This window comes from Haplochromis burtoni, unplaced genomic scaffold (assembly GCF_018398535.1).
Source record: "Haplochromis burtoni strain Fernald_Lab_line unplaced genomic scaffold, NCSU_Asbu1 Contig_204, whole genome shotgun sequence".
Taxonomy (NCBI): domain Eukaryota; kingdom Metazoa; phylum Chordata; class Actinopteri; order Cichliformes; family Cichlidae; genus Haplochromis; species Haplochromis burtoni.
In genome coordinates, this window is record NW_024582565.1 from 1,041,294 (window position 1) to 1,056,792 (window position 15,499).

Below are 15,499 nucleotides of genomic sequence, written 5' to 3' on the forward strand. Positions count from 1 at the left end.
GCTCAGTGTGGATGACATGATTGTTTGACTATTGTTTGATCATCTTTACTTAGAATTTAAGTACCTTAGACTCTTGTTATTGTGAAGTAGAGGTTACAGTAATGAAGTTGAATTGGTGGTACAACTACTGAAATCTTTGACGAAAAATAGACTGGACTTTACGCAGCAAACTCCATTTACCCAGTCATTCACATACACAGCAGTGCACACTTATTCTACACATATAGTGTTTTTTAAGCTAACACACAATCACACACACACACTAATGGATGCATCTGGAGCAATCTGATGTTCAGGATCTCACCCAAGGATAGTTAGACTTGCAGGAATTGCAGGAGAAACAAACCACCAACCTAACAGCTGGTGGACCACCCAACCAGTCCACCTCCACCACACAGCTGACTGTCAAAATACTCTGTTACAGCAAAAATCCTGCATTCATATCCTCTGTTAAAGTACAGAAGTATTACTTTCAAAATATATTAAAGTACCTAAAGTAAAAGTACTTGCTATGTGCAATATATAATGGCGTCATTTTAATTACCTTATTTACTGCTAAGCTTAATGTAGTAATATTGAAAAAAGTGATCAAGATCATTATTTCAAGTATTTGCCAATAGTTATTGATTGAAGGAGTTAGGAAGCGATCATAGTTCAGGTGTCATCTTACTTACCCTGGGAACAAATGTAGGCCTCAGCTTATTTTAAAGACCTAAAACTACCGTATCTCCCCAATAGAGCAGTTTGCTCGCAGACTGCTGGTTTACTTGTGGTTCCTGGTATATATATATGAGTAGAATGGGAGGCAGAGCCTTCAGCTTTCAGGCCTGCGAGACAGACACCCTCTCTACTTTTAAGATTATGCTTTCCTATTTTAGATAATGTAGTTAGGGCTGGATCAGGTGACCCTAAATCTTTGATTATAGAGTCCAAAGAAATTGAAATGTAACTGTCATAATGCATCTTCACTAAAGGCGAGTTCTCTTATAATAAATGGAAAATGACCAGAAAAATATTTTTAACATTGTTATTTATAATTATAATGCTCTGTTAAGTATCCTAACACACATAGAGAGACACACCTGTATTCACCTTGTTCCTTTGCTTCTTCATTTACTTCCAGCCACGACTTGGAGTCAGATGTCTGGGAATCCACTTCACCGAGAGCCCCTGCAGCAGCTACCCTCTGGCTAAGCTTGCTGAGCATTTTCTCAACAGCTTTAATGTTTGAACTGTTTTCATTTTTGTGGAAAAGAAAAACAACAACAACAATGTGCTATGGATCAGTGAATTCTCGCAATTGTGTAATTTGAAGATAAATAATATAACACATATTCATGTTTTTTTGTTGTTTTATTGGTCATTTTAGTGGCATAAAGACCAACTTGTTAATGTATTTGTTTTTTCATTTATAACTCTTGGCTGTGCCCCTAATTGTGCATGGACCTCTGGCCTGAGCTCATTGAATAATCCGGTGGGGTGGGGGGTGGGGAGATAAGCAGTAACCCCTCCTTTAGAGACGCCTCCTGGTACCGACTGGAAAGGTTGGTGGACTGCAACCAAACATACAGTTTTCACATCTGCTTCCAACCAAAGCTCTTGCTCTCTCTCTCTCTCAAACACACACACACATGCACACACACACAGAGTGAGATCTGTGCTCAGGGGAGCCGTGTTTCTTGGGTCTACTTATCTGAGCTCCAAATTGGTGAAGCATGTCTGGTTACAGTCTTTAAATGTGATTAAACAGTTATGAGAAAAAGTCTTTTTTTTTTTTTTGCTCCAGTAAGTCAACAGCCATATTTCATCCATGCAAAATAAAAACACTCATATATCTCCCACTTGGAATTTGTGTCTGTAACTTTGTCAGACAACAATTAGTGTTTGTGTTGGCACAACAGTAAGCTCATAATTCTTTGTACTTCCCCCTTTAAAGTGCTGCTGCTGCAGATGCTGCCAGCTCAGGGTTGTTCCTGACAGTGTTTAGATCATTACTACTGATCAGTGTGACCAAGCACAATGGGGCATTCTTATGTTAGATTGAGCAACTAAGAAAGCGGCTCTGAGAGTTATTATAGCTCAGTCAGGGCCCATAGTGAGTGTGTGTTATGAGCGCGTTTTAGGCTGGGTGGGGGGGTTGTTTTTCATGTGTGAAAGAGAGGAAGAGTGTGTGAGAAAGTTGTGTAATCTGTCCATTTTTTGTCCTGTCCCCCCCCCCCCCCTTCTCTGTCTCTCTTTCTCCCGTGCCCCCCCTGGCGCTGTCAGGCGTCACACTAGTTTATATTAAGAACCCAAAGAAGTTGTCGAGTGAACGGCACTGAAAGAGAAAAAAGCGAAACTCTTCCCACTCTCCAGAAATCACGGGGAGTGACTGTGACAGGAGGAAGGGGACAGAGAGAGAGAGAAGAGAGAGAAGAGAGAGAGAGAAGAGAGCTGAAGTCCTCGCAGGACTTTATCACGTTTCTTTCAGGGCTCCGCAGATCGGATTAGACCACTAAACTGGACTGATAATTATTATCTGTGAGCGGAGTCGGGACCGTGCGGGAGACTCTTGGAGCATGCAGCTCGGTTTGCTGTTCAGGTAAAACTTCTTCACGTCTGCTGCACCCTGCTGCTTCTCTCGGTCTGTCCGTAGAAAACACCACATGGGAGACTGAGTCCAACTTTGTGCGCAGAGTTGTTTCAGAAAGTTGTTTTTGTTTTGTGGTAAAGTTTGCGGTTTTACGCACGATGCCCTCTTGTTGCGCACTGGGCGCTGTCCAGGTAATCTGAAAGGAATTCACCCAAAGGCGACTGTTTTTTTTTTAGCTCGGAGTTCCCTCTGTCTCCTCGGGGCAGATTTTTTGGAGTTTTCTCCACTGATATAATTCTCTTTCTCCCTCTGTTCCCCTGTCCCCGCTGCTCTGAGGTTATTCTACAATGTGCCACTGTAGCGGCGAGGGAAACGTAGACCCGCGTAGGGGGTCTTTACTTCGGCCTGAGCGGCTCTGTTGTGCGGGATCTTTGTGTTTTTCGGGGGTAATTGTGTAGTCTGGTGTGGGGAAACTTCCAGAGACCGCGGCGGTGCACCACACTGGGTAGAAGGGACCAATTACTCTGACTACATGTGGCTTGCGGACTGGTGATTGTGGGGATGGTTTGGTTCTGGTGGTGAGCGCTGAAAGGTCCATCTTAGCAAGTTGTTTAGGATCGTGTTCTGGCTATTTTCCTTGTCAGATGGAAAGAATTTATCCCTCTTGTTTCAATACACTTGTCTCGGTTTCTATGATAATTATAGACAGACTTTGAAACAAGTGTATTATCTGTCTTTTTTTTCCTTTTTCCTTTCTCAATGAATAGTGAGACTTCTACGACTCATGTGAGGATTTAAACTACTTTTTCAGGTGAACAGCTTTTGCCCAGCCCAGTCAGCGACTCAACATAATCCCCAGTTGTTGCTTCATGCCCAATTCAACAACTCCAAAGCCACCCCAGCCATACAGCACGTCTTTGAACATCACACCTTCGAATTAAAAGTAGCTGAAATTACAAGATGATTTCGGATGTTGCAACTTATTGAGCCCGAGAGCGTGGCAGCTGTGTGTGTGTCTCTAAAAACCACATCCTCAGGGTGTGTACACACGCAGGGAGAGGCATGCGGAGGGAAAACGTGCTTGCTGTTAAAACCCATTAGTTTGTTAGCACCTCCCAGGCTTTCCCAGATTGATTGAGATGCTTGCCTGTGATCCTTGAAGGGGGAAAAAGAAACTTTTGTTCACACCCATTTGAGCCCACAGGCCACCCAGAGTGGGGGAGAAAGGGGCATAATTGGTTGGTAACGTACACTTAGGTCACTGGAACATTTAATAAGGTGTTTGGGTAACACTTGTAACACCTTTTAAAACAAATGTACACTGAAGGAAAAGTTTAAGAAAGCTGACAATCCCTCAACAGGGACTAATGAAAGTCTTTAAGTCTGAACATTATATAGCAGGTCATGGATTAACTGCGTGCTTTACAAAAGACCTCATTCAACCTGCTGATATTTTAAATCCTGTATATCTCCCACTTTTTTACCCTCTGTTCTTTGTCCCTCCAGGCTCTATGTGCTGTGGAGCTTTGTGGTGGTCACGACCTCCGTGACCAGGACTGCCAAGAGGAAGGTGAGCCATGAGCCATTAGATCGTTAAGTTAGCTCAACACAACAGTTTCACTTCAGAGGGGTGAAAGCTGACAGCAGTTGAAAGGACAGGTTCACCTTCTCTTAAACGTCACTCACATACTCATGTACACTAAAAGAGTTACAGGACATGAAGGCGTCCATCCTGTCCTTACTGCCCGTGAGGACGTCCAGTGAAAGACAAATAGCAAAATATGTAGTCATCATGCTTTATGCAGCTATTGTGAGACTTTACCAGTCAAAACTGAACAAATTAAGAGTTTTGGGGGGATTAACATTCCCTCTATGATTTACTTTAGCATCCTCGTACTGCAACTAGGCGAGAAAAGGCAGTCAGGGGAGAAATGCTGGAGCCTAAAGTTTGCAATTCACTACAGATCTCAGCATCTTTTAATTAAACAAGAACAGCAACCCTATTTTTAGCACTTTGAAGATGAATTTAACAGATGATCAGGCTAAGACCAAAGCGGACATGTGCTGCTTGGCCCAAAAATTCATTACAGAGTAAACAGATTCAGCAACACACAGCACCACATTGGAAACTAGTTGCTCATTACTGTTTTATTGCTACATTTGCAAGCTAAATAGGTTTTATAAAAAAAACCTACATTATTAATAAAACTGCTTTTAATGCCAAGCATGATGATGATGGACCTGTTGCATAGCTGTAAAAGTAGAGCCAGGTTCAGCTTTAGTTATTGGATGAGTTCTCTGTGGCATTAGCTTCTTTCAGGTGAACGTCACACCTGCGTTTCACCACACAGGAGGACAAAGATGCTTCTCTACCTATGAAGCAGCACATCTTTGGAAAGAACATCTCTTGAAACATACAACAACCATAAGAACCAAAGCTTACTGACTTATAATGATCAGTGTTATATTCAATCAGTCGTCCAATTTGTGCGTCGCTTCGTTGACCTTTGTGTCAGACTCCTCTCATTTGTACTGTATTGTACATGTGCACATTTCTTTCTCCCTTTTTTAGCATCATTTTTAGCACTTTATTCACGTGAATGTTCTTTGTAAAGAGCTGCATTTTTATCTTGAAGGCCACAAGCCAAAATGTGTCTCTCTGGCAATAAGATGAAAGCGTAAGATGAAAGAAGGAGGAAAAAGTTCTCTTCCACTGGAAACCCACAGTGCCACTAATGATTAAAGCCACTCTTTAACTGTAATCTGGCCGTGTGAATATTGTTTTTAAAAAACGGCTTTAAAGGGCAAAGTCCCACCAGTGTGATCTTGGAAAATGACTGCGCGGAGGGAAGACATATCTGCACCCCTGACTGGTCCAGGCCTGGTAGAGGAGCAGTGTCGCTGGAGTTTAACCAGTAGCTCCAGAGGTCGATGGTGGCTGCTGTGGGGGTCACTGCACGGAGCTCGTTAATGGTCCCAGTTATGTGGCAGCTGTGTTTGATGTCACTCATTACCACAGCGCACGCCTCCCCACTTCCACACACACACATGCGCGTCTCGACCCCCTCCTCATCCTCCTCACTTCTTTCTCTTTCTTTTTCTCCCACCCTCCTGCCATGTTACCCCAGACCAAGACAGGAACTTTCTTTTTTTTTATAATCTGGTGGCGAACTGGAGGATCAGAGCATGCCCGCACATGCGCTCAGGCTTACATTTGTCCCCTCTCTCCTCTGTCCACAAACAGTTTGTACAAGATGTTTACTTGCACATTTCTGCCAATTTAGACATGCATTTACACACTTGGAAAGAGAGAGGAGAGAAGCAGAGCACAGATTCACGTTTTGATTCGTTCTCAATGGAAACTTTTGTTCAGCTCGCATGTTTGCAGGTCTGCCAACCAGGCCAGCGCTTCAGTTATGAAACGAGAGGAGAAACATTTCTTTATGACCACAGAGGAAGAGAGCAAAGCCTGAACTGGCACCGACATACATGCATTCACACACATTCATATGTACAAACAAGACTGCACAGAGCAATCAGCCCTGATTTTTGTCATTTCTGCAGTGCGTCCATACGACGCCGGCTCCTCCTGCTCACAAGCTGCTGGCAGGTGCCCGAGTCTCTCCTAAGCCTCGGCGAAGGATAGTATGTGTAGGATTTATATTTTGGCCCCAGAGGAAGGAAATTCATGAGACTATAGCTCATCAGTGAACTCTGTTTCTGTGAAGAAAAAGGATTTCGAGACAGTTTGGATTTTGCAATGGCAGTTATTACTGAGTTAAGAACTTCTTTAAATTATTGTCAGGGTTTGCAAGTCAGAGGTGCAGCTGCTGCAGTGGTTTATTGGAGCACTTTAGATACTTAGCAAATTTTCTTTTACCTTTATAGACGTTTTTGACATTCAAATCTTTAAAAAACTAAATAGCTGCAGCAGTTTATTGAAACATAGAACGTAGAAATACAGTATATTAGAGTTTGTGCAATTCTCATGAGCTTGTAAGTCAAGATTTGGTACCTTTATTCTTAAACACAGAATGAACTCTCTGAGGCAGCTTTCTCACAGCGTCTGTAAGTAGTCTTCAGGAATAGTTCTCCAGACTTCTTCAAGGACTCTTGAAGAGCTCTTCTTTGGATGTTGGCTGCGTTTTGTTCTGTTCTCTGTCAAGATGATCCAACACTTTTTAGTAAAGTGGAGGTCCGGGTTGTGGGGAGGGTTTTTAGTGTATTTGCAGTGTGGGATCGTTGTGATGCTGAAAAATGAAGCTGTTGCCAATCAGATCCTTACCTGATGGTATTGTATGGTGGATTAAAATCGGATGGTACTTTGTTGCATTCATAATTCTATTAAGATATTAAGACCAGAGAACTTTTGTTCAAGACATCTTTAAAATTATTGCTCTTTGGAAGAGTAGCTTGAGTATGTCAGCAAAGGTGATCACTTCATCAGAAACAGTTTTATTATGTTTGTTTAAATCATAAATTGTTGCTTCATATATGTCACACTTGCCCTCTTTGATATAATGCAATTATTATTAATATTAGTAGTAGTAGTATTAGTATTATCATCATCGTTTATCTTTGATACTCCTGTTTGGATTTTCTTCCGTTGAATGAGATTTTAAGATGTCTGTCTGATCTTGGCACCGCTTTTTATTGACAGCTTGTGTGTGTTTGTGTCTCAGGTGGCAGGTCGAAGGTCCAGACAGGTGTTTGAGCCTGCAGCGGGCGTGTGGTCAACATGGGGGGAGTGGTCAGAATGCTCTCAAACCTGTGGCGTGGGCATCTCACAGAGGAGCAGGAAGTGTTTACCTCCACCTCCTCCGCAGGCCCCTCCACTATCCCACTCTCCACCAAACTGGGCAGGTTATCTTCCCGGGGGCGTCGGAGATCCTGCCGTCTCACCTGTGCGTCCCTATTATCCTCCTCGCTACCCTGGGCAGCACCACCTGCCTTATCGCTCTACGTCAGTCTCCACCAATCAAAACCCAGGATTGCCTCTTTATCGGGACACACCCGCTGAAGGAGGAGGAGGGCCTCCCATACCAGCGCAAACCAATCGATCACCTCCTTTGTACCAGCCAGAATTCTCCTCAAACAATCAAGACCCCGTGCCTCCTGTTTTCAGATCTCCCTACCGGGCGCCAGCACACGGCTACAACCAGCCAGCACGGGTCATCAGGCGACCAACCAATCCTGGAGCACTGAGAGCAGGAGGAGGGGGGAGCAGAAGGTCGGTCTCCACCAGCCGGGAGGGTTTACCTACAAGAAGGTTAGTGATTTAAAAAGAAGACCAAAAAACACAGCTAATTTTACTTAAAGAGCAACAGTTTGGGTGCACCACTGCACCTGTAACCCACCCAGTTGTGACGTAACAGCGTAACAAAACACCTTAAGGATGATGACCTATAACCCACCAAGTCAAGAAAAACAAGGTCCAAATTTAAGGATGCTAATCTATGTAAGCTTCTTTCCATCACAGTTATGGCACGTATCAAAAAAACCCAAAAAACAGAACATTTACATTTTGCCTTACTCAGCACTCTTGAGTTCGCTTTTTCCAGGAAAATGTCAAAGGAAGTGAGTTTTGCATCGCTGGCAGTAGCAACGGCGGTTTGTTTAGGATAAATAGACGGACTCGGTTGTTTGGATGGGGAACAACAGCATCGCCGTGGACAAAAACACAAGAAAAGATTGATCACTGGGCGTGAGGGAAGGTGTGATGTTACAAAGATGAAAGAAACTGCCGGTTTGTTTTCAGAGTAATGTTCGACTGACATGTTGAGGCTTCATTCAGGTGCCATTAGTTAAACCGCTGACATTGTTTAAGCATTACAGGGTTTGTTATTATGTTTCAAGCTTTGGGAACTTGCCCAGCTCTGTTTCTGGTATCTACTGTATTATTACATCATTACGTCTGTTTTTTGTCATCCAGACAGGCAAGGCATCACCCTTCCCGCTCACCACAGGCTGCTGGTTGTGTGTCGTTTATAATAAATTTACTCTGCCTCTCTGTCTGTGTGACTGCCTCTGCCTCTCTGTCTCTTCTCCTTCCTCTTCTTCATCTGCCTTTTCTTTTTGACCCTCAGGTCTTCCAGCATCCGTCCAGGTCAGTTTGGATACGGCAGAGTTCCCTTCTCTCTGCCTTTGCATCGTCAAAACCGCCAAGCTCGCCACACTGTGAACGGCACTGAAGATGCCACAGTAGCGCCCGAACAGGCTGCTCCTGAGGACATCACAGAGAGTAACAGGGGAGAGGAAGAGGAGGCTGAGAGGGGTGAAAGGGACAGGCAGGAGGAGGAGAATGCAGAGTGGGAGATTTCTGAGACACCTGCCGCAGAGAAGGTGCCCACAGTTCCCACCATCCGCCCTCTGCTGCGACCCTCTCACACCCATACACAGCACGGGAGGGCCAGAGGGCAAGTCCCACCCTCTCGTCCCTTATCACGTTCCTCGCTACCGTCTGTCTTCAGTAACCGCCAACGGTTTGACTGGAGCTCCGTCACTGCCCCACCTCCACCTGTCCCTCCTCTGTCGCGGCCCTACTCCCCTGCAGCCGGTTCACCTTTTTCCCCACCTCTCCACCGCAGCAGCCCTGTGCACAGAGACAGGGAGCTCCACCCGGCCTTCAGTCCCCAAGCTCCACCTGCCGGAAGCATCTACCCCTTACAGCACCCGCACGTCTCACACCTGGGGATGGAGTCAGGCAGAGAAGGTGGGGCTCCTCGCACATACACATGCGCAGGGCCGGAGAAGGAGTACCGCAGGTGTTTCTCGCAGGTAAGATCTAAAGATTGTGTCCAAATCTTCACCTGTGAGTCTTCAACACACAATTAATTTTCCACTTAATATACCGGCTTCACACCCAATCATTCAGTCTACAGTCTACATGCCTCCTACTGCTTCCGCTACGCCATGCCATTTGTGTATTCTGGGATACAACCAGAACACACATTTACTCCAGTGAAACTACACAAGAAAATTAAGCGCATGTGCATGTCTTTACAGCACACATACATGTGAGTATAAACACTGTGGGTGTTACTCTGGGCAAATGCACATCTGGCTCGGGCCCTGCATTGATTGCCGTCTTATGATTGGGGTTGCGACCTGCTCCATACCTATCAGTGCAGCACAGTGAGAGCTTTATCTGAGCAGAGAGCTGCCAAGAAGAGGAGCCAGAGACACCGTCGGGCTGCTCGTGCCAGATGGGCCAACTCACTGTCAACGCACAGGTGAGAATCTGGGGTCGACCTTGCAGCAAATCAGGCTTCACTCAGGCGAGAACGCCGCACTTGATTTCACTCAATTAATTGTGAGATTTAGAGTGAATATTGCGGATAAAGTTTCCGAGCAGTACAGCAGGTATTAGGTGTATCTATGGTGCCATTTCAAGCTGACCTTACTTGTTTAAAAAGGGAAAATAACTCAAAGCACAAAGGCTCTGCACATATGATAGTATTTTCAGCCATCAGCTGCATTCAGCCTGGTAGGATTACAATTGGCAAGCTTAGACGTTTTCCACCTCTTGCTATGGCTGCTGTAAATTAACAGCAGACTTCCACACAACCTTCAGCCATTGCTGCCATTTCTCAACTATCAATCAGTCAAATCTGGTCTCTGGAGAGGGCGACAGCACATGGAAATTTACATATTTCAGCTCCAGTAGCCAAAAAGCGTTAACTGTAGTCAGGCATTTATAAAAATACCTGATTTATAGACACTGTGTGATACCTGAGGATCAAATTAAAATGCTTTCGTGCACGTGGCAACAAGTATCCAAAGCTATTGTTCAGTTTTCTTAGCTTTTCAGCTGCTTTAAAGAATGATTGGAATTATATGAGGACTAAACCTTAGATACATGCGTAAAAGCTAACCTCTCCCTCTGCAGATGGAGAGACGATTAAACAAAACTGAGCACTCGAATCACGGCAAAAATACCCAGGGTGACATGTGACTGGGTTATTTATTCCAGCAGGTCTATCTTAAGTGGGCGCGCAGGAGGACGTGATAAGACTGGGCTCAATGAACGCCACACTCACATGCGCACCTACACCCTCCTGCCCCCACAGTCCACATCTACAGCTTGCTCTCATCAGAGTGGAAGTAGACACTCGAACGGGGCACTCACGTTGGCACTCACAATCCCTTGACTTTTCCCTCTGCAGATAATTTGGCAGCCTCTCTGCACTTGTCTTTTATCCCCCTATCTTTCTTTCCTTCTGTCTGTGTCCTGTTCAGTGCTCAGTCGTCCCCATTTTAAAACAGATTTAGTAGCTGGCAGAATACATGACCTGTGTGTGCCAAGAGTGCTAATAGCAGTCCTGTGATGGCTGAGCCTGACTCATTGGGTTACATATTTACCCAACATTAGCCTCTGTTTCAGCCTCTCTTGCTGCTCCAGTAGATTGTTGGTTTTATGTGTCTTAAAAATAGGTTCAAGTCCTGCTGAATGCAAGACTTTGCCCAGGCTTGTATGAACTGTATATATAATGTGTGTGTTTGTAATTCAGGGAGTGAGCCAGATCTGGAGAATGACACATCCTATTATCTATTAGGTGTGTTTGTCAAAACACGGTGTGCCTGAGGCACATTGCAAGTGTGACTGGCTGTTGCAGTGAAGCAAATGGGGAACCAAGAGAGGGACAGAGGAAGCGAGAAGGGCCAAAGGTCAGATGTGCAAGATGTGTGCGTAAGTGTCACAGCGAGGGAATAAGGGGAGGGTGGTAAAGGAAGTGACGCAGTTAAGTAGCAGTGAAAGGGAGTACTGTTTTTAGAAAATGTGCCCATAGTAGTGGGAGGGCGAGCCAAAGGGCAAGGGAAGTAAAAAGGTGGGGAGGGAGCAAGGCGGTGAAGACAGAGAGATGGAAAATGAATGAGTGTTTTGGTGTGGAAGGATGGGGACAGAGGTGTAGAAGGAGGCGTGGTTCACTGAAGCAAAACAATTGACTTGGATGGAGAGGAAGAAAAAGATTCTGCTGGAAGACGAAGTTTGTGTCAAAGGAAGAAACAGATTCATGGAAAACTGTGTGTGTGTGTGTGTGTGTGTGTGTGTGTGTGTGTGTGTGTGTGTGTGTGTGTGTGTGTGTGTATTTATGTTGTTTGTGTGTAAGGTTTGAAGCGAGAGAAAGAGTTTGGGTTCATGTGTGTGTGTAACAGGAGAAGAAGTTATTCTGTGTGAGAAAGAGCGGAGGAGAAGGTGAAATTTGAGAAGAAGAGGGGAAAAAGAGTTAGAAGCAGACGCGTCACAAAGACACCTCCTGTCCCTTCCTGTCCGAGGTCTTTCTAATAAATTTCTGCGATCGTCTAAGTGCTCCATCTTGTCTCGGTTCCTCTTTCTGTGCTTTACATGAGTGTAAATATTTACGTAGAATGACTAACAGTGAATACTTCTACACCAGAAAGTCAAGGAAGCGATCCTCAGACCCAATGATGTCATTTATAGTCACGACCGGCAGGACATCCACCTCGCACTTTCCAAAAAACACAGTTTTATTAGTCCTAGTTTAGTGTCCTCTCTCCTCCAGTTTCCTCTTAATTTATTGTTCTTGTCATTGACCTAAACCAGTGTTTCTTCCTTTACTGTATTCCTCAATTTGGAAGCCAAGATAAACTTCAGTCCTCAACAACAAAAGGCTCTGAGGTGAGATTTAAGGTAAAATCAGAAAACTCCTGCAGTGGTTCTGTGCCCACCCATCGGTTACAGAGCCACAGTTTGAGAACCACAGGCTTAAAGCAACATTATTTATGACCCTCCTCAAACCGAACTCTTCATCTTGATGAGACAATAACACAAAAGATAATGCATATAATGCTTTTATGTATTAAAATTTCACTGATTTCACTCCTATATCTGACCCACTTCCACAGCACTGTGCAAAAGTCTTGCACCACCCCTCATTTCTTTACAATTTGCTAGGAAAATGCAAAATAGTATTGATTTATTACAACATATACAAACATGCCTGGAATACTTTTGGTACTGATCCCCAACAGCACTGGCAGAAATGCTGCCCTTTCATAGACGGCTGTCGTCCCTCTCTCCTGACCTCCTCTGTACATATTATGATGATTAGAAACACAGATTTTTCAAATTTAGATTAATCACTCCATAAGTTTCCAGTAATTTTCAGCTAGGTTCTTCTGTTTGCTGTACAAATAAGTACAATTTTATTCTGGTCAAACTGCATTTTTTTGTATTGTCAATTAAAGAAATAGAAACAAATAAGATGGTTTTCTAACAGGCTGCTGGAAACAAAGTCCCTAAACATATAATTTAATATGGTTCTTTCCCATTTTGTGTGTTATGTGTAAACACAACACTGGTTCATCCTAAGTTAGGGGCTTTTTTTTATGGTTGAATGATTCATAGGTCAGTGTTAAGTGTCTTAACAAACTAAAAAAAATCCTCTGAAACTGATCTGGTACAGGGAGTGGACTGAAAATGGGAAGGTTTTCTAAACTATCGCTCAAAACCACCAAAAAAAAGTAGTCTGGTTCGTTGGAAGCAAAATATAAAGAAATGAGGGGTGTTTCGAGACTCGACACAGACACAGCACTGTGCGTTCTGGCCATCAAGACAAGCACACTCCTGTTTTCAGGCTGCTGCAGCGAGTCAGATGATCTAATCACACTCTGTCATTACAGAAGTGGTATTAAACAGAAAATATATTATGACTAACAGAGCTGAGGGGCCACACTCCTCAGCTCTAATGAGTGTGTGCTGGCCCTGCCACGCTCACTGCGGTTCCCAGGAAGTGACAAACGGACCCAGATGTGGTGGGTTGTGGCATGAAACCACACAGACTCATTCACAGGGATCTGAGCTTTATGTGCTTTAGTGCATTAGCAAGCAGAGCTACCTGCTTTTCTAGAAAAAAACAGAAAAGCAGGTGCTGCCTGCTTCGCCTGCTTTTAACAGCTACTGCGTCCTGATTACTTGCATGTTCCTTTGATCTCTTTCGGTCTGTGTTTAGTTAGCTCCCACTCGAGAGACGTAGCACTCGAAGAATCGTGAATTAAAGCCACAGAAGTACAACTGCCAAAGAAAAAAATATAACTTTAGAAAACTTTTATTTGGGGGCAAATCAATAAACTTTTAAAGCCTTTTTTGATCAAATTTGGCTGATGGCTGCATGCTTTCAAGAATTTCAATATTAATTAACGATGTAGGTTGTTATTTGTTGGGTTGCGCACTTATTTGCACGGTCATCCAATGAAATGCAGTTTTGTCTGATGCCTCCTCCATCTCCCAGCATGCTCAAGATGACTTTTAGCATCAGTCCTCAGATAACTAGAACTAAACTTAAAGCTAAAGCGAGAGTTGAGAGAGAGAGAGTTGTAATAATCTCACCATCTACGTCTTTGTTAAGATAATCAAGTAAATGTTGAAGGAATTCAAGCTGAAAGGCTCATTAGATAAAAACAAGGACATAAATAAATATTACAAAGTCATATAGAAGATGTTCCAGTAGAAACAATCTAAATGCAATATTACATCACCCTCAGGGACATCTCAGCTCTTAAAGATGAATGAAATTAAGCATCAGCAGCTCGGAGGTGAATTCACAGAGAGATCAAATATTTCCAGGTTCAGACGGTTGGACTCTTGCTGCCTCTGTCGCTCTCTCTTTCTGAGGTCCAGGTGTTATTAAGAAAGTGAGGGTGATTTCTAGGTATTAAAAACATTCTGGTTTAAAAAATATGTTGTGGATTTGTAGAGCTGCTACATGGAAAGTGAAGCATGGAATCTGGCATTTCAGTGCTTCGAGCACAGCTTTGGACTTGTTTATTGATCTTGTGGCCACAGTGTTCTTTTCTTTTCTTTGCTCAAACCCACATTTCTCCCGAGGACAGCATCAATGTTTCTCGCCATTCTCCCGCCTTAACTCGTTGCCTGTTTTTTGATTAGTGAGAAGTATTTCCTTTAGGGGACTCATGACACCCCCCGCCCCACCAGGTCATAGCTGAAAGCTTCCCTATGAAGAGGCGGCACACGGCCTCGGTCACAAGATTAGGCACAGAATGTTAATCACTCGGGACAAACCTATACACACACATATGTCAGTGTATGTCACGGATTTGCATGCACGCAGAGACTGATTAGTCGTGCTGCGAGGTGATTCATGGCTGCAGGGGCCAGCCGTCAGTTGTTTTGTCTGCATTGTGCTGCAGTCATGCTTGAGGAATGACCAGCCAGCCTTAACCTGTATTCAGGCAATTTTGCCAGCTGTGCAGGCGTGGGCTTCAGTGGTGAATAAATGAGCAATGAGCAAGATGATAGGAGTGTGTCTTCAGAGGTTTCTCTGCTGAGACACGCACGGCACTAAAGGTAGATCCCGACCAAGCTGCGGTTTGGCCTGTGTTATTGGTGGATTTCGACCTGTCACTTGTCAGTGTCAGAGTATATCGTGTCCATTATGCAGCAGTATAACATTTCTTTAAACATAACAAAACTGTGAAAGGTGTTAGAGGTATTTATCCAGCCGTCAACTTCATCTAATTATCTGGGCAAGAAGAAGGCACAGAGAACAGACAGTCTGACAAAGGATTATATATATTATACATATTATATATACACACAGAGGTGAGACACAGGCACAGGCAGTAATTAAAGTCAGACAGTTGCAAAAGAGGGAAAAGAACAAAAACAGAAAGTAAAACCAAATCAAGATATGTGAGAAAATTAACGTTTAAAGTGAAAGCAACTAAAAGACAAATAACAGAAACTTAATAAAGTATGAACATTCATATTGAGACACCAGAAACCTGCATCTGGATCCAGAATTGGTCACAGGGCTGTTTCCAGGATTTGTTTAAACTGGGGTGACGTGTCGGGGATCAGAATATTTAATAAGAAATTCAATCAATGTGAAAGACTGGTCCAAAACTCGATGGCCACAATTTTCTGTCTCGCACGCAGGCGTGTAA

General features: G+C 43.8%; 1 protein-coding gene across 1 annotated transcript in view; it reads left to right on the forward strand.

The window, feature by feature from the left end:
• Positions 1–2,274: 2,274 nt before the first annotated feature.
• Positions 2,275–15,499, forward strand: part of adamtsl4 (ADAMTS-like 4) — a 33,437-nt gene continuing 20,212 nt past the window's right edge. The window contains exons 1-4 of the mRNA XM_005936129.3: positions 2,275–2,581; positions 4,079–4,142; positions 7,255–7,841; positions 8,659–9,349. Coding sequence (XP_005936191.1) covers positions 2,559–2,581; positions 4,079–4,142; positions 7,255–7,841; positions 8,659–9,349 — 1,365 coding nt within the window. The 5' untranslated portion in view covers positions 2,275–2,558. The remainder of the gene's footprint in view (positions 2,582–4,078; positions 4,143–7,254; positions 7,842–8,658; positions 9,350–15,499) is intronic.